Source organism: Silene latifolia, chromosome 6 (genome assembly GCF_048544455.1).
Source record: "Silene latifolia isolate original U9 population chromosome 6, ASM4854445v1, whole genome shotgun sequence".
Classification (NCBI taxonomy): Eukaryota; Viridiplantae; Streptophyta; class Magnoliopsida; order Caryophyllales; family Caryophyllaceae; genus Silene; species Silene latifolia.
This window is the reverse complement of record NC_133531.1, coordinates 23,153,685-23,178,078: the sequence shown is the minus strand read 5'-3', so window position 1 is coordinate 23,178,078 and position 24,394 is coordinate 23,153,685. Positions and strand designations below refer to the sequence as shown.

The 24,394-nt window shown below is 40.9% G+C and overlaps 2 protein-coding genes across 3 annotated transcripts; both read left to right on the top strand.

Annotated features, from left to right (window-relative positions):
* Positions 1 to 926: 926 nt before the first annotated feature.
* On the top strand, positions 927 to 2,762 carry LOC141587786 (uncharacterized). Its single transcript, XM_074409255.1, has 4 exons — positions 927 to 1,272; positions 1,576 to 1,717; positions 1,820 to 2,156; positions 2,202 to 2,762. The coding sequence occupies exons 1-4, from the start codon at positions 927 to 929 to the stop codon at positions 2,760 to 2,762; spliced, it is 1,386 nt and encodes a 461-aa protein (XP_074265356.1).
* Positions 2,763 to 14,354: 11,592 nt separating this feature from the next.
* On the top strand, positions 14,355 to 16,021 carry LOC141586530 (putative F-box protein At5g47300). 2 transcript variants are annotated; one of them, XM_074407791.1, is made up of 2 exons: positions 14,362 to 14,689; positions 15,437 to 16,021. In XM_074407791.1, exons 1-2 carry the CDS (start codon positions 14,580 to 14,582, stop codon positions 15,828 to 15,830), a joined length of 504 nt encoding a protein of 167 aa, XP_074263892.1. In that variant the 5' UTR covers positions 14,362 to 14,579; the 3' UTR covers positions 15,831 to 16,021. The 2 variants fall into 2 exon arrangements, with proteins under 2 accessions (XP_074263891.1, XP_074263892.1); XM_074407790.1 differs by having other exon boundaries at positions 14,355 to 16,021.
* The last annotated feature ends 8,373 nt before the right edge of the window (positions 16,022 to 24,394 follow it).

The window sequence follows — 24,394 nt, the reverse complement described above, 5'->3', positions numbered from 1 at the left end:
AGTGCAACATGAAGTATTCAAGCAAGATGGGAGCTTCATGGTGACCAGGGCCGGGCTCGGATATGAGTCTCCTGCGCCTGTGAAGATTGGTGCTCGTAGAAAAGGGGCTCTGCATCTTCTCAAGATATCACAAGAGAAGAGGTCGAAGAAAATGAAGAAGGAGAGGAAAAGATGCATCCATCTTCAGTCTTCGATCGAATAAGTCCACCTATAGAGAAGTGTCGTCCTTCTATATTTACAAAGTTAGGGAGACCAAATGCTTCAACCAAACACATTTATGTTTTTGCTAGGCTTGGCAATCAAGGAGAAAGTAAGGTCAAAGTGTCAACACCTTCGTTGCGCATAAACAAGAAGGGCGCAATACATGAACGCTTGGGTGGTCCATCAAAAACAGTCTTCAGTCGACTAGGGGCTCTCAAGAGGAATAGTGGTGAGGGTCGTCCTCTCTCAACTTCTGCAACACAAAATGAAGAAGAAGTAAGAGTAAGTGATGATTTGAGAAGCGCAATACCATCTCGCATGAAGCGTATGCAAGTAGTGGATATCATCCAGCATGAGCCACTCAAAGCAAGGAGGCGCGTACTAGTTCTCACAGGCCAGTCAAAAAATGTTGAGCCTATTCCTTCATCTTTACGTCCTTCTGGTGTAAAGAAGCCAGGAGATTTAGAAGTTACAACGTCGTCATATCACATCACAGTAGAAGAGATACCTGATGAGAGTGAAGAAGTTGAGGCCGATGAGGCCCCGGAAACACTTGAAGACGGGGGGGGCAATCGACTGTGGATGAACTCAAGGAGCTCAACTTGGGAACTACGGAAGATCCTCGCCCCATTTATATTAGTGCTCTGCTGACTAAAGAAGAAGAAGAGGAGTACTACAAGTTGTTGGTCGAGTACAAGGATGTCTTCGCTTGGAGCTATAAAGTGATGCCTGGACTCAGCCCAAAAATTGCAGTTCATCGTCTAGCAATCAAGAAAGGCACCAGTCCCAAAAAACAACCTCAACGTCGTTTCAGGCCGGAGCTTGTACCTGAAATTGAAAAGGAAGTCAATAAACTCATTGAAGCAGGTTTCATTAGAGAAGTCAAATATTCTACCTGGATAGCAAACATTGTCCCGGTCAGAAAGAAGAATGGACAACTGCGCATATGTGTCGACTTCAGAGACCTTAGTGATGCATGCCCGAAGGATGACTTCCCTTTGCCAGTGACAGAGTTAATGATTGACGCAACCACTGGTCATGAAGCCCTCTCATTCATGGATTGTACTGCTGGTTACAATCAAATACATATGGCACCTGAAGATCAAGAAGCAACAGGTTTTCGAACCCCAAAAGGGATCTTCTGCTACACAGTCATGCCGTTTGGATTAAAGAACGCTGGCGCTACGTACCAACGCACAATGCAAAAGATCTTTGATGATATGCTGCATAAAATAATAGAGTGTTATGTTGATGACGTGGTTGTCAAATCAAAGAAAAGAGAAGACCATATCAAAGACCTTCGAACCGTCTTTGAAAGACTTAGAAAATGTCAACTCAAGATGAATCCACTCAAGTGTGTGTTCGGTGTCACAGCTGGGAAGTTCTTGGGGTTTGTGGTTAGGCATAGAGGCATTGAAATTGACCAAACAAAAATTAAAGCCATCAACGAAATGCTGGAACCAAAGACGTTAAAAGAGTTGCGCGGATTGCAAGGACGTTTGGCATACATTCGAAGGTTCATATCTAACCTAGTAGGACGTTGCCAACCATTCAGCCATCTCATGAAAAAGGATGCTCCATTCCAACGGGATGAAAAATGCAAAAATGCTTTTGATAGCATCAAGAAGTACTTGGCCAGTGCACTAGTGCTGGGGGCACCAATTCCAGGAAAGCCACTTGTCCTCTACATCGCAGCACAAGAATGCTCACTGGAGGCAATGTGTGCTCAAGAAATCGAAGACCGTAAGGAGAGAGCACTCTATTACTTGAGTCGTACCTTGGTTGGAGCTGAGTTGAATTACTTGCCCATAGAGAAGATATGTCTTGCTTTGGTGTTCGCCATCCAGAAGTTGAGGCACTACATGCAGCCGCATACCATACACGTGGTCTCAAAAGCTGATCCAATCAAGTACATACTCTCAAGACCAGTCTTGTCTGGAAGACTTGCGAAATGGGCAATATTACTTAAGTAGTATGACTTGGTGTTCGTGCCTCAAAAGGCTGTCAAAGGTCAAGCTATCGCCGACTTCTTTGCTGATCATCCAGTGCCAGCAGAGTGGGAAATTTCAGATGACCTCCCAGGAGAAGAAATTTTCTATGTGGACGTCCTACCTCCATGGCAAATGTACTTTGACGGTGCTTCAAGGAAGGACGGAGCTGGAGCCGGAAAAGTATTCGTAACTCCACAAAATCATCTCATGCCATACTCCTTTACGCTCACTCAGTTGTGCTCAAATAATATGGCAGAATACCAAGCTCTCATACTCGGCCTCCAAATGGCGATCGAAATAGGTGTTAGAGATATGGACATCTACGGCGACTCGAAGCTGGTGGTCAACCAAGTCCTTGGTGAATATGAAGTAAAAAAGGAAGACTTGATTCCCTACCATCAACGGGCATTACAACTGTTGAATCAACTTGAGGACATCCATGTTGGTCATGTGCCAAGGAGTGCCAATAAGTTGGCCGACGCGCTTGCTAATCTTGCGCCACTTTGGCACTCAAAGCGAAGAGTTTATGCAAGTCCCAATCTGCAATCGTTGGGTAGTATCATTGCTTGAAGGAGAGGAAAATGTAGATACAACCAACATGATATGCGTCTACACGATTGATGAAGATGATCAAGCGTCAACCTATCATTGATTTTTTGGACCACCAAAAACTACCCGATGATCCCAGACACAAGGTAGAAATACGTCGACGTGCTCCAAAGTTCATTCACTATAAAGGGACACTCTACAGACGTTCTTTCTCAAGCCAATGGTTGAGGTGTCTAAGCAAGGACGAAGCTACTGAAGCAATGCATGAAGCTCATTCTGGCATTTGTGGTGCTCATCAATCTGGGCCTAAACTTCATGATCGTGTAAAGAGAATGGGGTATTACTGGCCAACCATGGTGCAAGATTGTATGGACTTTGCGAAAAAATGTGAACCCTGTCAGTTCTACGCAAACTTCATACACCAACCGCCGGAGCCGTTGCATCCTACTGTTTCTTCATGGCCCTTTGGAGCTTGGGGACTTGATGTTGTGGGACCTCTTACTCCAAAGGCCACAAATGGACACGAGTATATCCTCGCTGCCACTGACTACTTCTCAAAATGGGCGGAAGCCATCACGCTACGGGAAGTGAAGAAAGAAAATGTTGTGGACTTCATTAGAACCCAAATCATCTACAGATATGGTGTACTTCAACGTATCACAACTGACAATGGGAAACAATTTTTCAACCATCCGATGACAAGTCCGGGAGAAAATTCAAGTTCAAACAATACAAGTCATCCATGTACAATGCCTCTCAGAAATGGTTTGGTCAAGCCTTTAATAAAACTCTTTGCAACTTGTTGAGAAAAGTAGTAGCAAAGTCAAAGCGAGATTGGCATGAAAGAATTGGTGAGGCGTTGTGGGCATATCGTACCACATACAAAACACCTACTCAGGCAACCCCGTACGCGTTGGTGTATGGAGTGGAGGCCGTGTTGCCTTTGAAGTTGCAGATCCCTTCCTTACGCATTTCTATTCAGGAGGGACTCACAGATGATGAGAATGACAAATTGCGATTAGAAGAGTTGGAAGCTCTCGATGAAAAGAGATTAGAGGCTCAACAAAAGCTCCAGTGCTATCAAGCAAGGTTGTCACGCGCATTCAACAAAAAGGTGCACTCTCGTTCTTTCCAAGTAGGAGACCTCGTCCTTGCAAAGATCGAAGACCAATCATCACCTCTCACAAGCCGCCTGGCAAGTTCACCTCTAAGTGGGATGGTCCATATGTGGTACAGGAGGTCTATACAAATGGTGCTTACAAAATCGTGGATGAAGACGGCGTTCGAGTAGGCCCAATCAATGGGAAGTTTTTGAAGCGTTACTATTCTTAAATCCCAACAGTGAAGGCTCCTAAGCAAGAGCTTAAACTGCAAGTCAAAGCTCCTAAGCAAGAGATTAAACTGTAAAAAAAAAAAAAAAAAAAAAAAAGTACTCCTTCCTTTATGAACTACGTCGGCTTGATCTTGTGAAATACACTTTGTGCTTCACAAGTACGTAGGCAACTTGGGTGAACATGTAGCTCAAGTGCAGCCACACCTCCAAACAAAAAAAATCCGTCTTTTGAACTACGTTGGCTTGATCTTGCAAGTTGTCATCTTGGTAGCTTTGCAAGTATGTAGGCAGTTTGAGCAAACACTTTGTTCAAGTGCAGCCACAAAAAAAAAAATTACATCAAAATAATTACTCCTGGCCCGCAAGAGTTTAAACTGTGAACGGCTAAATAAACAGTATTGTAAATATTTGTTTGTATAAATAAATATAATGAAATGTAACACGCTGAAAGGGTGTTATTGCGCAGAAAACAATTAAGACAAACAAACATCTTAGAAGCATTTGGTCCATTAGGCTACAAAAAAAAATGGATGAAATCTAGATAATCTAAAAAAAAAAAAAAATCTAAGTGCCTATGGATCAACATCCAGAGAAGCCCACGTCTCTTCCAATTCAACTCTCCGCTCTTGAAGTAAGGCTTCCTCTTCAGGACTCAGAACAGGGATATCGTCAAACTCGGTTAATTCTCTCTCCAACTTCTGAAGATCATCTTGCAATGAGATTAAAGATATATCCTCAGCTTCTAAATTGCTTCGCAATGTCTTTTCCTTCTCTCGTGCTTGCTTGAGTTTAGCTTCAAGATCGTTTATTTCTTCCAGAGTAACAGAAAGTTCCACAACTTGCTCTTTATGCTTTTCTTGCGCCTTATCATGAAGAGATTTGGTATCCTCAATCTTTTGATGCCACTCCAGCCTTTTGTCCTCTAGCAATGCAGGATGATGACACTTTGCTGCCTGCTTCTCGAGTGCAAGGTAAGCATGGACCGCACCCACATAAGAATCCACTCGTGCCTGTAGTGAAGAACAGTCACCTTTGAGTTGTCGAATGCCCTCATAACACACGTTAGCCTTCATTGCCACTTCCTCTACATTAGAGAAGCTTGCATTTTTTAATTCTCCCAAGACCTGCAAGCGGATCGCGTCTAGTGCTCTGTCAAAAATCCCCTTAAGTGAATGAGGTGGACGAAATGAGGCTTTGGAGCACGTCGGGAGCGTGGTAGGTTTAAATGGTATTGTTAGAGGCTTAAACGTCTGCCTTCGATCGTCAGATTTGCAAGGAGGAGACATATGAGTTGAGGCTGGACTATCCATGGCAGTTTGACTACCATTGGCAAACGAACGTCGTCGCTCCCACGAGATGTTTGGGCGGAAGAGTCTCCTACGGGTATTGATTTATTAAGAATCATAAGCCCCTTCCCTTTTCCAGGCTTCATCTTTGGTGGACGATGCGGAGGACGATATTCCGGAGCAAGGGAGACTGTCTCCAAGGCACATTCACCTTCCTGAAAAAAAAAATGATGATCAAGTAGGGAAATAAATAAATAAACAACTATAATCACAAGAGAAGAGAAGCTGACCAGTGTCTGCAAAGGCATTCTTGATGCACTCGACACCCCCTCAAAAATCTGGGCGTCTAGTCTAACATCATCTGCATCCAAGACAGACACTTTTCTCTTGCCACGACGATCATGTTTAGGGTCAATCTCGAATCAATCGCTTTGTGGTGTTTGTTCTCAATGTGACCTTTCGCTTTAAGGACAACAACTTTGGATTTAAGGGCAATCTTTGCTTGCTCTCGAGGCTGATTTCTAGTATCCCCATGATGATCACGCTTCTTAGTCTTGTGGTCACTTCCGGTACTATGCACAAGAATGTCAACATTCTTTCTTAGATCCTTCGGGTAGAGTTCCTTCCACCATTTAGTAAAACCAGGGGTGACATTCTCATCCCATCTGAACGAAGGACTGGGAAGGTAAACGCGAGACATGCTACCTGTAAACAAAAACACTTGCCAATATTTCAGTGCCTCAAAGCATGTGACGTCAGGTTTGTCTGAACCACGATTCAATACGCCGGGAATGTCTTGACAAAAGACAAATTGTCTACTAAACCGGTGGGGATTATAAGGTTCAAGGTGAAACCCATTACTCAGACGCAAACACAAATAGGAGGAACGAAGGGATGCAAGATAGTCGAGCCCCAGGGCATCGAGGTCACCATTGTCTAACAAGACATCTACTCTGTGTTTATTTAACATAAAACGCTTTGCATCAAATTTTCTTCCCTCGTGCATGAGTTTTCGAGCTTCTTCGGGTTTTCCATTCCTCCCTCCAACAGGACCTGAATACTTAGTCATATGGGGACCTGCCGGTGATGGATTTATCACATGATAAGTGTCAAAGTAATTTGCAATCCACCCGTATAAGTAATGTGCCGGGGTTCATAGACGTGGCTAACCCATTCAAACCTTTGTAAATGCTAGCTAATACAGGAATCGCCAGACTAAAAACTCGACCTTCTGCCATCATACTTGCAATCTCGAAGGTAGCTGGTCTAATTAATCTGTCGCTATCTTCCCAAAAACAAATACGCAAAGCCAACATGATAAATGCGCGGCTAAATAAATCTTTGCCCGTCGGGAATCATTGCAACCAAGCTTTTCAAATAAGGAGTGTTCTTCCTCTGTCCATTCATCAAATGTTCGGGGCTCAATCTCACCACTTGGATTCTGGGTTGAAGCTGGAGGATTTTTGGTGGTCCTTCGCGCTTTAACAGGAGGCGGATGTACAACCTGTCTTTTGCACCAAAAGTCAATCCATTCTTTGAGCGAAAAGTTCACCCTTGTCCTTTGATTCCTTCGCAAGGTAGTGAAACGCAAAGAAAACAAGAAAGTGCACGTAGTAGGGACAGTCAAATTATTTTCTTCAGTCGTTGACTTTAGGATGCTAAGTTGAGGCACCGTTTCATCATAAATCTCTCCCACAACAGGGAGACCTCCAAGTTTCTTCAGATCCCACAGGGAGATAGAAAATTCGCCTTCTACAGTATGAAAGGTATTAGTACCAGGACACCATCCTTCGAAGAAGGCACGCATGATATGTAAGTCCTTATCATAAGAATATAAGGAAGCATAGACCACTTGACGGATAGAAGCAGTCGAAAGGATGTCACTAAAGCGAGCAAGTATATCTTCAGTCCACTCCCAATATTTTGGCATGTAGATCGATTCCCCGTAAATTTTCAGGTTGAAGGATCCCCATCTAACTTTTCCCGAGATGATTAACGCCCAAGTAACTCATAAGTATAATTTGTACCAGGCTTCACTTTAAGGTTATTTTTTAAAAGGTAGCGTGAGCAAGCGTCAGTTCTCGGCGTCAAGCTTCATGGACATTTCATTTAGCAAAGAATCCCTTGTTAGACTGGCTGCTCCACCTTCTAGCATACGAAGCGATTTGCTTGTGAGAAAGTAAGTTCCAGATGCAGCATCTTGATCCTTGCGGTCAACTACAGAAAGATATATGTCGCTCCCCTTGCGAAATTCCTTCAGGTACACCATTGCAACCCTGCAAAAAAGGACAAATACAAGTAAATATAAAGAATATGTGGAGATCTTTTACAAGTTGGAGAGACATCAAATCAATAAGTGTATTCATCCGGCATGTCTCAAGGGGAGAGGGTAATGAAATAATAGTCTTCATAAAGAGGTTCATTGCATGAGTCTTCAAAACTGTGTCGCGATGACCCGAATGGGTTCACCCTGACACAACCTGTCGCGATGACCCAAAAATGGGTTCACCCTAACAGGCAATAAGTCTTCAAAACTGTGTCGCGATGACCCGAATGGGTTCACCCTGACACAACCTGTCGCGATGACCCAAAATGGATTCACCCTGACAGGTAATAAGTCTTCACTCTGTCGCGATGACCCAAAATGGATTCACCCTGACAACTCGACTGAAGGCTAAAATATTGTCTGAAGTAATAAATCTTCCGCGGTGGACAAATAAGACTGCTTCGCATGAAATATTGATAAATTGAAAGTAGTCAAAAAGACGGGATGTAAGCCCTGCAAATGCTGTCAAAAAGAAGAAAAAAAAGCATAGATACAATTGGGAAGATGTGTAGAAGTGAGTGTTCAACAAAGGGAGGGAGGAGATATACATATATGAGTATAATATATTACGTGTGATAAGGAAGAAAGAAAACAAAAAAAACCTTGGAAGTGGGTATACTACCTTACCTCAAGAGAAAGCAAGTCTTTTTTTTGCAGAGACGAAATAAAGCCTAGCTGAACTCAAACATACAAAAACAAAAAAAAAGAGCCAAGTCAGATTTCGAAAGCTCGGATATAAAGACCGTCGACAACAAATCAGGTGTCCTTTATAAAAAAAAAGGTTTTAAGTCCAAAGTGGAATCAAAGTGCAAATAAGGAGCAAAACTTCGAGTAAAGCTACGATCAAATTAGTCGAGATTTTGGCAAGTATGTAGTAGCATCGTGTCAATATTTCAAGGTTATACTAAAACATTGATTGAGCAAGCAAGTAAGCATGCGCAGCCAGAATTTCGAAGCCGAGTTGAGTAACGTCAGCTTGTAACTCGAGCGAGGGCATTAACTCGAGCGTATGTGCTGATCGATGCCGAGGTCAAGGTCGAAATCAATACTATGGTCAGAGCATTAGACAAGAGATGAATTAAGTTTCCTAAGCATGGTAAGACTATGTTCATGAACAGCTAAGGAAATACAAACATGAGTATACACTCATAAGACGACTTTACTGAAGCATAATCAAGTTTACATGGGTATAACGGTATAGAATTTGATTGTCAAAACATATGATGGAATATATCACGCTTTAATTCACGAGTCGGATTTTTGTCAAAGATAATCTTGGTGAATATATTCAATGGAACTGGTTCAATATTTTCAAAGAAAAAAAAATTAATTAACTAAATCATTGAAACAAGGAGCTTACATAGCCATCAATCTCAATTAAGCCAAAGTCTGATCGAAGGTATGTCAAAAGCAAGACAAACAACTTACTGGGAATCTTCAAACTACTCCAATAAGTTAGAGGCGGATCGGTTTGCGGTGCTAATCAAAGTAAATTCTGCTTGTATAGAAGGGAAGACACGCGATGAAGACTAATACAACAAGTCGAGACGCAACGATGTCCGGATAACAACTTACTTGAAGTTTGCTTAATGGGTTGAGAAACCAGAGACAATTTTCGGTACCAAACGAATTGAATTCTGCACATATGATAAAAAGGAGAAGATGAAGGTTAACATCACGAATGCAAAAGTATGGACGGACAGGAGAAATAACTCAAGAATTTGCCAAAAAAAAGAAAAAAAAAAAGGGTGATTGTTTGTGACGGTCTTTGCTGAGGTCGTTGGGGGATCAAACGATAACGAAAATCCGAGTTATTCGATATTTAGGAATCGTGGGACTGCAAATTTTGAGAATATGGGAAGCTTTAGGGTCAAAGATCATTCTCTATGATGTAAAATTGATCGACAACAGGGGCTGTCCACGCACTCTGTTTTTCATGAAATCAGGGGACGATGTGGTGCGCAGTATACAGATGGAAAAGACACTTACTTTAAATGGGACGGTGTAACCCAAGCGAGTCAATGTTGAATTAAGATCCTCCGGAAATATCCAGCTGCAATGAAAAATAAAGGAGGTTAAGATGAAGAACATTTCATATTCTAGCCTTTATATGCATAGTCGAATCATCGTTGTCTGAAATAATGGTCAAGGAAGGTACAAATAAACCAACTCAGATTTCGAAACCTGCAAAGGATAAGAAATCAATGAAACAAAAACAAAATCATCATGCATTGCAGCAATATATGATGCGTCAATGAATCAAATTCATAACAAAAAAAAAAACTTTATTTCACGACAAATTTGATATGCCTCAAAGCTCCTTTCATACGATAAATTGGTCAGATGAAATAGCAAATGTTAATTCGTAGGCTAAAATAAGTTTAAAGGGTGAGTTTTACAAGTCCAGGTTGGCAAAATATGTATGTCGGAGTTGAAAAACTTGTGCCGAAAATCAACCCGAATTTGAACACTCTTTCGAGTCTCTGAGATTTGGGTCAAGTCACGGCCTGATTTGGTTAATTGTTTGGTCAGTCAAGCAGCGATGAAGTGAGATAATACCTGATGGTTCAGCCATCATGCCGCACAACTTCGACGACGAGAATGGCGGGTCATGTAAACAAACAAAAAAAGAGGGCATCGTCATTAGTCAAGTTCTTTTAAAAATTTCCACAGAATTTGTCAAGCGCATATAATGGGGTTCAGGGATGTTATCACCACACTGACGCAATGAACAAAGGACAATGAAGTGAGAAATTAGTGCCTTTATGTCCCTTTGTTCCAAAGCCAAAGACAGAGATCAAGAAAGGATCATAGACCACTCAGTGAGAAATAATTAGGAGTTACTAACTTTACTCAACATATGCGCAGAGGAGAAGACCGGTATTCGTGCGTCGGTCTGAGTCTACTGTTATTATGAAAAGAGTAAGGCAGAGGTACCAAAAAGGGAGGGGGTCCAGCAACATAAGGCAAAGCTTCTGAATCGTTTGGTTGTGTCAGTTTTGATTGTTCAATAGATACGGAATTAGCATATGCAGCTAACGAAGAAGACGATTCAACAAAAAAAAAAAAAGTATGAAGCTGCACAAAAGCGAAAAGGTGATAGACTGATAGTATCTTACCCATCTCGAAAATAATAGCTCTACAATTTGTGTGTGCGCAAGAAGACAAAGGAATTAAGAGTGCGGTGTTGTAAGACATTGACAAATAAGAAAACAATCCAAGAGTTTTACGCAAGGATTAGGCAAAAGTATTCTAAAACTCGTACAAGAAAGTTCAAGGAAATAAGTCAGCCTGCTGTTCTATATGAGATAAAAGATACATGATGCATATTCACGCAAGTACAAGGCTATATTTTGCCTCTCATGTTATCGTGAAACATGGATAAGTTGTTCAAGATTCCTTAGCATCATTTGAAGACGATAATAAAACGAGAAAGGAGAAGATGCTCGTACCTTTTGGGTATTTGGGCGAAGAATCAAGCGCAATGAGGTCAGAAATTCGGAGATGTTGCGTATAGCATGAGAGTCAAGGCAGTTGAGTATATATAGGTCTTGAGTCTTTATAAACCCTGGGTAAGTTTAAGAAATTTAGTATGATACCACTTTCCTAAATATTAAGTTATTGGGTTTAGTTTTGGTATCATAATATCAGTCGACTTGTGCTCTTATTGGAAAGTGAGATGTTATGGAAAGTTCACAAAACCAAAGCATAAGCAATTTGACTAAAAAGGGTCGGTCTGTGTGTCATCCGCCAAGTCAGATAATGACAGGGTGACGTCAAAAAAAATTCCGCAAGCTACTACCCTTACGACAAGTTCGGGTACGCTGCCCGACTTCCAAGTCAGAAGAAAAAAAAAAGTCGCTCGCCAAATTAAATAATGATAGGGTGACATTACAAGAAAAATGAATTGTCTCAACGATAAGTTGAGGTGCCCTTGACTTTTAAGTCAAATACAAATTCACCCGCCAAGTTAGATAATGACAGGGTGACAAAAAAAATGGATCATTCTTGCGAGAAGTTAGGATGTTCACTATCTATTTCCAAGTCAAGTCAAATCAAGTGGAGCCGCCTTCGCGACAAGTTATGGTGTCCATCATCGACTCCCAAGTCAGCAAAATGAATCGAGACCCCGCCACGTCAAGACACCAGGAGGTGCACGTGACAAGGTCTCGAGGGGGCAATTTGTAGGCACAGAAAATTTATTAATGTGCTGAATAAATAAAATAAATTAATTATTTTAAGTTAATACCAAATTTTAACTTAATTTAATTATTTTGTCCCGATTAAATGAAATATGGGTCGATTCGGATTACAAAGGAGTTATTCGGATCATTAAACCCGAAAAAGATCAGATTTGGGCCAAGATTGCTAATAAACCTACAAATGGGTCTGTGACCATGAAAGTCCAACAAGGGGAATTGAAACTCTTTAAATAGAGCTCTCCTCATTCATTCAAAGGGTTGGAAATTCATAATTGCAAAGAAGCTAGAGAGAACAAGGTACAAATTCCTACAAATCCTCTCTGTCAAAATCATTGCAAGCAGTCAACAAGCACATTAAATCGTGCCGCCTGCGTTGAAGATTCAATCACAAGTTCAAACCTTCAAGAGAGATTCAAGTCATCGTGACCCTCTCAAGAAATCAAATTTACATCGCGCGTAGAGCAATTAAATTTGTCTACACGCGTACCCCTCACGTGTACCCCGTACACGTACCCCTTACGGCATATTAGAATCAGAGGATACATTAGAGATTGTACACGTATTTTTGATATTTATTAATAAAATTTAATTGTTTCCTTATTTTGTATTTCAGTTATCGCAATACAAAAGTTGTTGTTACAGATTCATCGACGTCTAAATTCATAGTCGATCAAAGTTTATTCGTTAAAAAGTTTTGACCAACCATAACTAACGGTTATGAGTCGAACAAACGGGTTTTTTTTTTTCAAATTTAAGGCCTTTACGAGATAATTAGTTTGAAGAAAAAAAATACCGTTTTCTGGACTCGTAACCTAGGTAGCACTGACGCTCTTCCTAACTAGCCATCCCGTGTCGGACACACGGACACCCGACACTCGTCGGACACACGCCTAAACATGTTATAGTTTAGACGAAGAATAAATTGTCAAAAGAGATTGATTAGAAGATTGGTTTGAGTGGGAAATGAGAATTAGTTATAGTTAAGGTCGAATTTTATCTTCAGTTACCTAAATTTAGTATCAAATACATTACAAAAATAAAATCATACGTTATTTATAACCATAAAATATGTTTTTTTTGTTATTAAATAGCGTGACCCGTGTCCTAAATTTCATGGGATGCCGTATCACGTTTTCGTGTCGTGTCCGTGTCCGTTTTGGTTCTACCTAGTTCGTAACAGAGAATTATTTCCGGTTAAAGTTTTTTTCTAAAAAACGAAAAATACACCTAGAAAACGAAAAGTTCAAGGATGTACAAGAGAATATCCCTTAACATTATTTAAGCATTTAATTAGGACTTTGAAAAGTGAAAATGATTCAAATCAACCAATAAAAAGAGATTTACATGGGGGATAATATTAGAGCAAGTACAGTGGAAGAATTTTAAATAAAGTTCTTTCTATGCTAAGTCATTTTTTTATTAATGACTAGATTTAAGAACTTTTTATCATAAGAAAGAACTTTTTGTTGGTTCTTAATTGGGACCCAATTTTAATTATTTTATCTACATTAAACTAATTTTTTTTTTTTTGAAACTATCAAAGAACTTGGTTCTTAAACAAGAACCTAGTTCTTTATTTGACAAACACAATGATACCCACAATGGGAAGAAACTCAATGATACCCACAATGGGAAGAACTTTAATTAAAGTTCTTATTGACAAACTCGAGACAAAAATCTACCATTGCATGCTCTTAAAGACCCATAATTAATACTCCCTCCATTTTCCTATTTTCACTCCCATTTACTTTTTTTAGGTTCATTTTCCGAACCTTAATCGTCAATAAATTGGAGAATAAAAACTAGTACTTCGTATTTATTAATAAACCAAAACAATTAATATCAAGATATATTTTATGGTTAAAAAAAAAACATATATACGTCGAAAAATACAGTTAAAATGGCGTCTTGAACACCGCAACAAATCAAATGAGGTAAAACTAGGAAAATTGAGGAACTAATACATAGGAAAACACAAAACGATATACTATAAAGAATAAATTTTTTATATATGACGTTTTGCATTTACGAGGTAAGCCTTTGACTTTAATATTTACAAAAATATATTTGTTCAAAAAATATAAATATGGTACCATTAAATTTCTTACGAAAAACGCTTTCATGTGAGTATACATATCATAATATTTAGTCTTATATTTTAAGAGATATTGAAGAGAGAAGAGGGTGTCTCGAAATGCGAGAAAGTCATATATAAAAAAATAGAGGAAGTATATAAAGAACCAAAGCGTCTTGCTTGTGACGGGCTAATCCCGTCACAAGCTGAAGACCTCTCACTAAAAGGGAGAGGGGACAAGGTGGGGCACCTCCATGTGCTTTCCACTCACCTCTCAATGAGTATTTTGTGAGAGAAAATGGTATCCGTCACAAGCTTGTGACAGATATCGCCCGTCTTCAATAAAATTTTGTGATAAAGAACAAGGGAGTATGTATTGTTTTAAACCAAAGACAGACGATAATGGTGGTGTTAAATGTGTAATTAATGTTGAAGATGTGAGAAGCCAAAAGGACGTGGCCTCGCAATTACCACCAACTCACCAACCACCTACCCCTTTATTTACAGTTTACATAATTACATCACACAATTACCATTTACATCTCTGATCTCACGCTATTCCTCAAAATCACTAGATCTGAGAGTTTCCCATCAAGTAACTTAGTGCTGTAAAAACAATGAGGAGCAGCAAGAATCCCACAACATCATCAAAATTGCCGTATATCCCACCTGAAATTTTGATTCAGATTTTACCAAAATTACCGGCGAAAACTCTATTACGATTCAGGTGCGTATGTAAATCTTGGCATTCTATTATCGATAACCCTGATTTCGTTCACATGCATTTCCAACATTCCCGAATCAATTCTGAAAATAGTATTAGTAATAAATTATTGTTAGCCTTTGAGGGTATGGGATGCTCTGGAAGTGTAGGTTGTGTGTTGACAGTTCGTGATGCTCAAACTCTTGCTAAAGTTGATCACATTTTTAGAACACATTTTGAAAAGTATCGTATTATAGGTAGCTGTAATGGCTTGCTTTTAGTTGCACTATATGCTCCTCACGGTCACCTTAATGAATTGAGATTGTGGAACCCTTGTATTCGCAAATCCTTGATATTTCCTGTTTGCCTACTTAGCTCTTATTTGTTTAGGAGCCATGATTGGTATGTGTTTGGGTTCTCCCCTGATAGTCAGGGTTATAAAGTGGTTGGGTTTGACCCTAATACTCTGGATGTAGAGGATGGAAAGATGTATTTTGCAGTTTATACACTCAGTAATCAACAATGGACCGTCCGAAAAGATCCCCTCAATGTCCCTATTCTCAACCGTTATAATAGGCGTAGGCTATTCGACTATGTATCAACTGCTGTTTTCTTTCGAGGTGCAGTACACTGGCTTGGAAAAATTGATAACCAAAGACATGCATTTACTCATCTTGCTTCCTTTGACTTTGATCACGAAAAATTAACCTTTTTGGAACTGCCATTTACTTGCGAAGAGAGTGGCACCTTGAGGTTTCTGTTTTTTCTTAGGGGGTCGCTAGCCGTTTTCAGTATTTCTGAAGTAACTTCCAGCATATGGATGCTAGACCTGGACAACCAAAAGAGGCCGTGGACTCTATGGTTTTCAGGGAAATCAACTCAGGATGGTTATGAAGCATTCGAGTTGTGCTCTGCTAATCTTGAAAAGGCCAGGCTCGTTAACCTTACCCAGGAAAAAGAAGCAAAGGATCGATTGACCAAGGTGTTCTACTGTGAGAGTGATGGCGGCTATTTAGTTTGCGGGAATAAGGCTTATAATATAGCTAGTGGCCAAGTACAACCGTTCAAAAGATATATGAGCTCTCATTTAAAGCTGGAGAAGTATTGGGAGAACTTAGTTTTGTTCAAAGGATATGGAGCCCGTGATTTGAGGTCCTTCCCATGAATAAGAGAGTTCTGGCTGTTAGTTAATCAACCTTGAATGTATCAATTGTGATGATGCCTCTTGCTCTTTGAGAAGCTAGAATTCGTGTTATTTCTATCATGTTGCCTTAGCTTCTTTTTCCTTGGCTGTGTATGTCTTGAATCTTTCAGATACATGTTTACATTATGGTATGCATAGGTACTTTTGCCTTAGCTTCTTTTTCCTTCGTGATTGTTGATTTCTAATAGAATGCTTCACCCATTTTCACAATTAAACAGCTGCCTATGTTAAAACCAATTCTGAATATTTGCTGCATATGCTGTAGCTCTGTGATTTATATGAAACTGGCCGTCATTATTGAGAGTTAACATGAAGTCCGATAAATTGCTGTACATTTGCGAAATTTTCTTATGTGAATGAATGTGCATACATGCTGAGTAGTAGGAGTATAAATATTGGTTACTTGAGATGTTTTGGGTACTCATTTTGATGGTCCGAAGTTTCACAAAGTTATGATTGTTCCCTGCATATTTAAGTTGCAAATGATTGTTTGAAGTTTCACAACTTGTATATGAGGCAATTCGTCTGCAAGGGGCTTTTGTTTTTTGAAGTTTATTTATTGTGTGTGTGCCTTGTCCTTACAATGGAAAAAGAGCAAACTAGTCATTGCGGCTATTTAACCAAAGTAACCAGTTATACAAAACATTTTCTTCAGGTTTGTTTAATTCAAAACCTGCTCTGCTCGGCTAATTCATTGGTTTGTGTGATCTACTTGATTCATGGTTTTTTGAAGAGAGATGAAAAAATCATTGCTACTTCACCCTTGGCCATTTCCTATCTCTTTGGAGTTGTCTATTTAGATGTGCATTTGGATTTGCTTTTCGTAGAAAGGATTAAGTAGTTGCGATCACGACTGTAGGAAGTGAGGATCTAGAAGCTGCAAAAGTGAGTGTTGCAGTTTACACCCTCTGTTGGCAACTACTCTTCTTGCTGTTCCATTAGCTTGAATTACTTTTCGTTCTATCATAATGTTGTTGGTCATAAACCATCCCCTTCGAATTCCAACACCGCTTTTTTAGGTTGATATTTATTGCATCTTTTTCAATTTATGTTTCCAAGACGTCCAAGTAATGATGTTTTTAAAATGTTCAAGTCGTACCCAAACGGGGAAACGGGTATTCAAAGTTATTCTATAACGATTTCTAAGAGGGTAGACGAGAACTATTTTTTGTCCCGGAGTTGTTAACACAAAGCTAGAGCTGATCAAGTGTGGGCCGACCCGTTTGGCCCAGCCTGTTCGGCCCGCTAAAATAGCGGGCTTGGACAAGAAAAATCAAAAATTAAACGGGTAACGGACAAGAAAACTAGGCCCGCTAGAATAAATGGACGGGCTTGGACTAAGCAAAATTGCCCATGGGCGGCCCGCTAGGCCCGCTATTATTAGTGACCTCATAAAAACCCTCAATCCTCGGACTTTCTCTGCTCATTTCATTTGCAATTTCTACACTCTGAACCAATTAGGTAGCGCAAATGAATACATATACCTTACGTATAAGTGGGAGATTGTCAGTATTTACACTTGTCGTATAAAGATTCTCCGAGAATGGACATGCTAACGGGATTGTTGTATAAATATACTATCTTCAAGTATTTACACGGGAGTGTATGTAACCGCTAACAGTGCCGCACAAATACCGAGGAAAAATGAACTTTTGATGTTTGTAGCAGAACATTGCCAAACTTGTGTTTTTTCCAAAATCTAGTAAGCTTATCTTTTGAAAATTAGTATACTTTTTTAAGGGTAAGCTTTTAAAGACAATTGTTAAGATTTAGACGATGTAGCGATAACAAACTCGTGTTTTAATAGAAACACTAATTTTTGTATTTTATTTTAGTCAGGCCCGCGGGCCGGCCCGCTATCTTGAAGTGGGCGGGTACGGACAATGAAAAATGGCCCGCTGAGCGGGCTCGGGCTATAAAATACGGCCCGTCGGACACTTTTTTAGCGACTAGGCCCGGCCCATGTCCGGCCCAAGCCCGCTTTTGATCAGCTCTACACAAAGCTAAAACTCTACATTTTGGACCCCTATTTCTGTAGTGGTGTATTTAAGATCACAAATTCTCAAGTTTTTGTGATTCTTCAATTTCATTCCTTGCTAGAAAACATTTTGGTTTTTTTCGTTAATGGCATTTTCGCTATATTAATCAATTTTAGTCCATGTTCTTGTTAAATTGAGGCTATTGAGCTTACAAGTTACGGAGCACAATTTTTTCACTTAATCATTAACCCCAAAAAGACCTGAACCCGAAATAACCCGACCAACTTGATCCGAAAATGACCCCAACTAACATACTTGAAAAACACTCGAAACCCAGAACATCCCGACCGAAACTAACCCGATAATAAAACATACTCGAACCTGGCCGCAACCCGCTTGACCCATTTATAAGGTCAACATTAATACACGTAATACATTGAATGAGGTGAGAACTACTAATAGAAGTAGAGGTAGCAAATAGGTCTTCGGGTCGGTTACGATCGGGTCAGTTTGAGTCAGGTCATTTCGAGTATGTCATACATTTCAGATCGGATCGGATCGGGTCATTTTGATTTTCGGGTCGATTTCAAGTACCCGTTGTCAGGTCACTTCGGGTCGTGTCACTTTCGAGTATGGGTCATTTTGGGTCTAATCGTTTTCGAGTTAATGGCCAAAAGACTTTTAGTTGGTACCAGTATATAACATTAATATGACTTTAGTATTTTGCAAATTTAACCATTTGATTTGATGCATATACATAAATATGACTTAGTAGTTAGTACTTGTCGATTCCGGTCATTTTTGGTCAATTTAAGTCATTTTGAATTGAGTCAATTATGGGTGGGGTTTTTCAGGTCTGCTCATCTTTGGTCGGATCAACTTTGGGTCAATCAAGGTTCTGACCGGGTCTAGATTGGGTCAATTCGAGTTTCAGGTTATAATCGGGTCAAACAAGTTCGGATCTCGGATCAACCTTATCGGCCCGGGTCAACTTTCTCAGTTATAAATAGAAAAATTCCCTTTCTATAAACGCCGAAGCATTTAGCTTCATCCTATTGGCTCCTTAAAATCAGGGATTGTTAAAGCAATTTTATTTTCTACTGAGGAAAGGACCCCCACGTCGTTAGCCAAATTTTTTTTCTACTAAGGAGAGCTTGGTGTTGTCCAAAAGATACAGAGCCCGTGATTTGAGGTCCTTCCCATGAGCAAGAGAATTCTACTATGTTTGTCTTACCAATGGTTTTGGGAAGAGCCTCTAGCAGTTAGTCACCAACCTTGAATATGTTAGTTGCTGTCGTTCCTCCTCTTGCAGTCTTGCTCTTTGAGAAGCGAGAATTTGTGTTATTCCTATCATATTGCCATAGCTTCTTTTTTTCTTGGCCTTTTGTTGGCTGTGTATGCCTTAAATTCCTCAGATATGAGTTTACATTATGGTATGCTTAGATATTTCTTTTTTTTTCTCCCAATTATTTCAAATTTCTTCATCATTAAACAACTACCTGATGTTAAAATCGCGGTATTGCATATGCTGCAGCACTGCGACATATTATACGGAGTATATATGAAACATACATGGTGAATAAGAGAGTAAATATTTGTACAGGTGATCTAAATTGGTTAATGGAGATGATGTTCTAGTTGTAAATAATAAGAGAAGGTTTGAGTAAATATGTATATATTGATTGATAAAATACAGGGATGTAAACTATACTTATATACTGTTACAATTAGGTTAAACAAAGCTAAAGGATAGAAACTAACAGCTACAAATAAGGAAGACTAAGTAAATACATATGTGATAAAATATAGTAGCTAGATATGAGGAGAAAGAATAGGCTACGACTTGTTAGCTCCAATACTCCCGCGCAAGATGGACGGTCGGAGACGGAGACCAATCTTGGATGACCAATCTTGGGTGATAGTTCAAGAAAGCGAGACTTGTGGAGCGGTTTCGTCAATGTGTCAGCTAATTGATCAGCTCCATTAATGTGTTGAATGCGAATTAGACCTTTCCGAACTTGTTCTTTAACAAAGTGGAACGAGAGTGCAAGATGCTTCATGCGCGAGTGAAAGACGGGGTTGGCGGAGTAGTGCGTGGCAGATAAATTGTCACAATATATTGGCGGCGGTGAAGGGTGAGCTATGCCGAGTTCATTCAAGAGAGAAATGAGCCATAGAACTTCAGTGGAGGTGTCGGCGACGGCACGGAATTCTGCTTCAGTAGTGGAGCGAGACAAGGCCCACTGCTTCTTTGATGACCATGAGATTGGATTTTGGCCGAGATAAATAATATACCCAGTAGTTGAGACATAGTCAGCCGTGTCGCCGGCAAAGTCGGCATCACAATATGCATGTAGGCGAAGAGGGGTAGAGTGATTAAGATGAATACCAAGGTGTAGTGTTCCACTGAGATACCGTAGAACACGCTTGAGGGCAATCCAGTGAGTCGAGGTGGGGTGGGTAAGGAATTGTGCGAGTCGATTGACGGGAAAGGCAATGTCAGGTCTCGTTAGGGACAGATATTGCAAGCTTCCGACAATTGCTCTATAATTGGTAATATTTTCAACTGGTTTGGTTGGTTCTTTGAGGAGAGGTGGGTAGGATAGCATGGGTGTTGACGCGGGTTTGCAATCACTCATATTAAATTTGTGAAGTAAGTCAGAGACATACTTAGTTTGATTAAGGTGGATACCAGTGGCGGTGGGAGTCACTTCGATTCCAAGAAAGAAGGACAGTGGACCGAGGTCTTTAAGGGAAAACTTACGGGAAATTTCATCGATAAAGGCGCGAATATGAGACGGGTTTGGGCCAGTTACGATGATGTCATCTACATAGACAAGGACAAATAGTGTTGTTTGGTTTGTATTTAGGATAAATAAGGACGGGTCGGAGATCGAGTTTTTAAAGTGGAGGGTTAAAAGATAGGTTTTGAGCTCGGTGTACCAAGCTCGTGGAGCTTGCTTAAGGCCGTAAATAGCTTTGTGAAGGTGGCAAACATGGTCGGGTTTATCTGTGTCAATGAACCCAGGAGGTTGGTCCATGAAAACGGAGTCAGTGAGCTTACCTTGAAGGAAAGCGTTGTTGACGTCAATTTGATGGAGGGACCATCGTTGGGTGACGGCTAAGGTCAAGACAAGGCGAATGGTGGTGGGTTTGATAACGGGACTAAAAGTCTCGGAGTAATCAACTCCGGGACGCTGATGAAAACCCTTGGCTACGAGGCGGGCTTTGTATTGTTTGAGATTACCATCGGGATTGTATTTTACACGGTAGACCCACTTGCAACCAACGATATTTTGGGCTTGAGAGCGAGGGACAAGGGTCCAGGTTTTATTACGTAGTTGGGCTTGGTGTTCATCTAGCATAGCGGTTCGCCAGCGGGAATCAACTAAGGCTTGTTTCGTGGTTGTAGGTGTGACGTGTGGAGTGGGTGTAGTTGCGGTTTTGGCATATTTGGAGTTCGGTTTGACAATGTTGTTGGACAGGGTTGTAGCACGGGATTGGGGAGGAGGGGAGGTGGTGGAGGTGGTGGAGATGGGCTTGGTGAGGGAGAGGCAGTAGGGGACAAGGTAGTGGCAGAGGCGGGGGAAGATGTGGAAAGGGGAGTGGTTGTACCAGGCAGGGGAGAAGTGGGCTCGGGCGTGGGGGTCTGGGTTGAGTGCTGGGGTGAGGCAGGGTTGGAGTGGGCGGTAGGGGTGGGCGAGACGGGTAGGAGGGGGTCGAGGAGAGGAATGGTGAGCTCACACCACCGGTCTGCCGAGGGAATAGGGGGTTGTGGAGATTTTGTGAGATCAAGAAAAGGGAAGACATGTTCAATGAAACGAACATGTCGAGACGTGTATACTTTGTGAGTGACGGGATCAAAGCATAGGTAGGCACTTTGAGTGGTCGAGTAACCAACAAAGACACACGGGGTGGATTTTGGGTCGAGTTTGTGAGTTGTGTACGGGCGAAGCCAGGGGTAGCAAAGACAACCAAATGGTCGTAATTTCTTGTAGTTCGGATCTTGACCAAATAATAATTGGTAGGGTGTTTTATTTTGTAAAGTTGTGGTTGGTAATCGGTTGATAAGATACGTAGCTGTGGCGAATGCGTAAGGCCAAAAACAGTTCGACATTTTAGCATGGGTAAGGAGCGCAAGACCTGTTTCAACTACGTGGCGATGGCGTCTTTCGGCAAAACCATTGTGCTCGGGTGTGTGAGGTGGTGAGATAAGATGGGTGATTCCGTCATCAAGGAGGGTCGGGTTTAATTTCTTGTATTCCCCCCATTATCGGAATAGAATTGTTTTATGGGTCTTTGAAAATATTTTTCAATAATGTTTTTAAAACGGTGAAATGTGGTTAATGTATCGGATTTATTTTTAATAGGGTAAAGCCAGAAATAATGTGTATAATGATCAACAAAAATCACATAATATTTGTATGACTCCGTTGAAAGAATTGGTGAGGTCCAAACGTCAGAAAAAATGAGATCAAGGGGTGCAGCGGAATGTAGTGTAGAGGTTGCAAAAGGTAACTTGTGGCTTTAATTGACTAAACACGAGTTACAGTGCAAATAACTTGAAATGCGGAAATTATAAATGGAATTTAAATGTTTAAGAGTAGCATCAGACGGATGGCCCAGCCGAGCATGCCACAAGCAGCTGGACGACGAACTAAGGCTTGAATAAACGTGTGGTTTCGGGGTGGGTGGTTGCCATTGATAGACGCCATCTTGAAACGGTCCATGGATGAGAATATCACCTGTCGAGCGGTCCTTAAAACAAAAAGAAGTGGGTGAGAAATAAGCAGTAGCATTATTGTCAATACAAAATTGAGACACAGACAAGAGGTTTCTAGCAATTGTTGGTACGACAAGAACATTAGTAAATGAAATAGAGCGAGATGAAGAAAGGGTAGTGAATAAACCATGATGGGTAATGGAGAGAGCGGACCCGTCACCAATTATAAGGTCATCCGGACCTTCGTAAGGGCTATGAAGAGCAAGGTTTGCTAAGTCATTAGTGACGTGGTGGGAAGCACCACTGTCAACAAGATAGGCAGAGGTGGAAGGTGCGGAGGCAGTGACGGTGTGAGCTTGTGGTCGGGTCTGGTTAGGCGGTGGAAAGGTGACCATGGGATAGTCGCGTTTGAATTTAGGACAATCACTGATGACGTGACCGGTCTCACGACAATATTGACAACGACCTTTGAAGGGTCGAGGGGTGTTTTCAGTCGGTTTTTGGGTTCGGTTTTGGGTGGCAGTGGACTGGTTTTGGCGGTAGTTTTGGTAGTTTTGATAATAGTGGTTGGGCCGAGTGTTTGGGGTGGCTTGGGAACGGGTGGCAGCGTGGGCAGTAGGTGGGAAAACAGAGGAAGAGGGCTCTCGTTTCACAATCAATACATGTTGAATCAATCGTTCATGGAAGTCCTCAAAGACAATGGGTGTGTCTCGGCCGCGGACAACATCGATGACGGGTTTGTATTTGTCATTAGGAAGGCCTTGGATGATTTGGTGGGTGATATCTTCGGCATCCATCGGTTTGCCTAGTTGGGCTAATTGGGTGGTACATTCCTTTATTGCAAGCATGTACTCGGAGACGGTGTTATCGCCTAAGGTAAGGTGACGGAGACGATCCTTGATTTGAAGGATGTGTCCCCGGGAAGGGTTGGCATAGGTACGGGCAAGGGTTTGCCATGCCTCGTGAGAGGAGTTGGCATCAAGGATAATGGGTGAGACGGATTCATGGAGAGTGCCGGCTAGGGCACCGAGGATGAGGTTGTCTTGTTTATACCAAGTGATATAAGCCGGGTTCGGAATAGGGTCGGGGTTGGGTTTGGCATCGGTTGAAGGAGGGGTAGTGGTGGTCGACGGGGGTGGGAATGAGCCGTCAAGATAGGAAAACAGTTCATAGCCACGAAGAAGACGAGTGACTTGAAACTGTCAGGTTCGATATGTGGTGGGAGTGAGTTTTGTGCAGTTTGGAAAGGATATGGAGACTAGTGGTTTCGTGGGTTCATCAGGGTTGGGAATAAGGCCATTGCCGTTGGTTGCCATAGTGGTTGCGGTGGTGTGAAGAGAAGTAAAAATTGGATCGATTAATGGCGTGATACCATGTAAATAATAAGAGAAGGTTTGAGTAAATATGTATATATTGATTGATAAAATACAGGGATGTAAACTATACTTATATACTGTTACAATTAGGTTAAACAAAGCTAAAGGATAGAAACTAACAGCTACAAATAAGGAAGACTAAGTAAATACATATGTGATAAAATATAGTAGCTAGATATGAGGAGAAAGAATAGGCTACGAGTTGTTAGCTCCAATACTAGTTACTCATTTTGACGTGTTAGCTGTAGAAATCATTGGGAATTCCTGAAATTCATGAAAGTTTTCTTATTTGAATGATCTAATAAGCTAAGTTGCAAATGATGGTTTCAAGTATTACATCTTGTAAATGAGTGATTCTTCTGCTAGGGGATTTTGAGATGTTCTGGCTTTAGGATCGGAGTTTGTTCATTGCGATTTGCGAGTGTGTTATCCTATTACAAGGGGAAA

What these genes read in the sequence shown, in the direction of transcription:
- LOC141587786 (XM_074409255.1), top strand. Translation starts at nt 927, where the DNA reads ATGCCTGGACTCAGCCCAAAAATTGCAGTTCATCGTCTAGCAATCAAG. An exon ending in CGTTTGGCATACATTCGAAG is followed by an intron (nt 1,718 to 1,819) that starts GTTCATATCTAA and finishes TGCTTTTGATAG; the next exon opens with CATCAAGAAGTACTTGGCCA. An exon ending in CTGGAAGACTTGCGAAATGG is followed by an intron (nt 2,157 to 2,201) that starts GCAATATTACTT and finishes GTGCCTCAAAAG; the next exon opens with GCTGTCAAAGGTCAAGCTAT.
- LOC141586530 (XM_074407790.1), top strand. Translation starts at nt 14,580, where the DNA reads ATGAGGAGCAGCAAGAATCCCACAACATCATCAAAATTGCCGTATATC.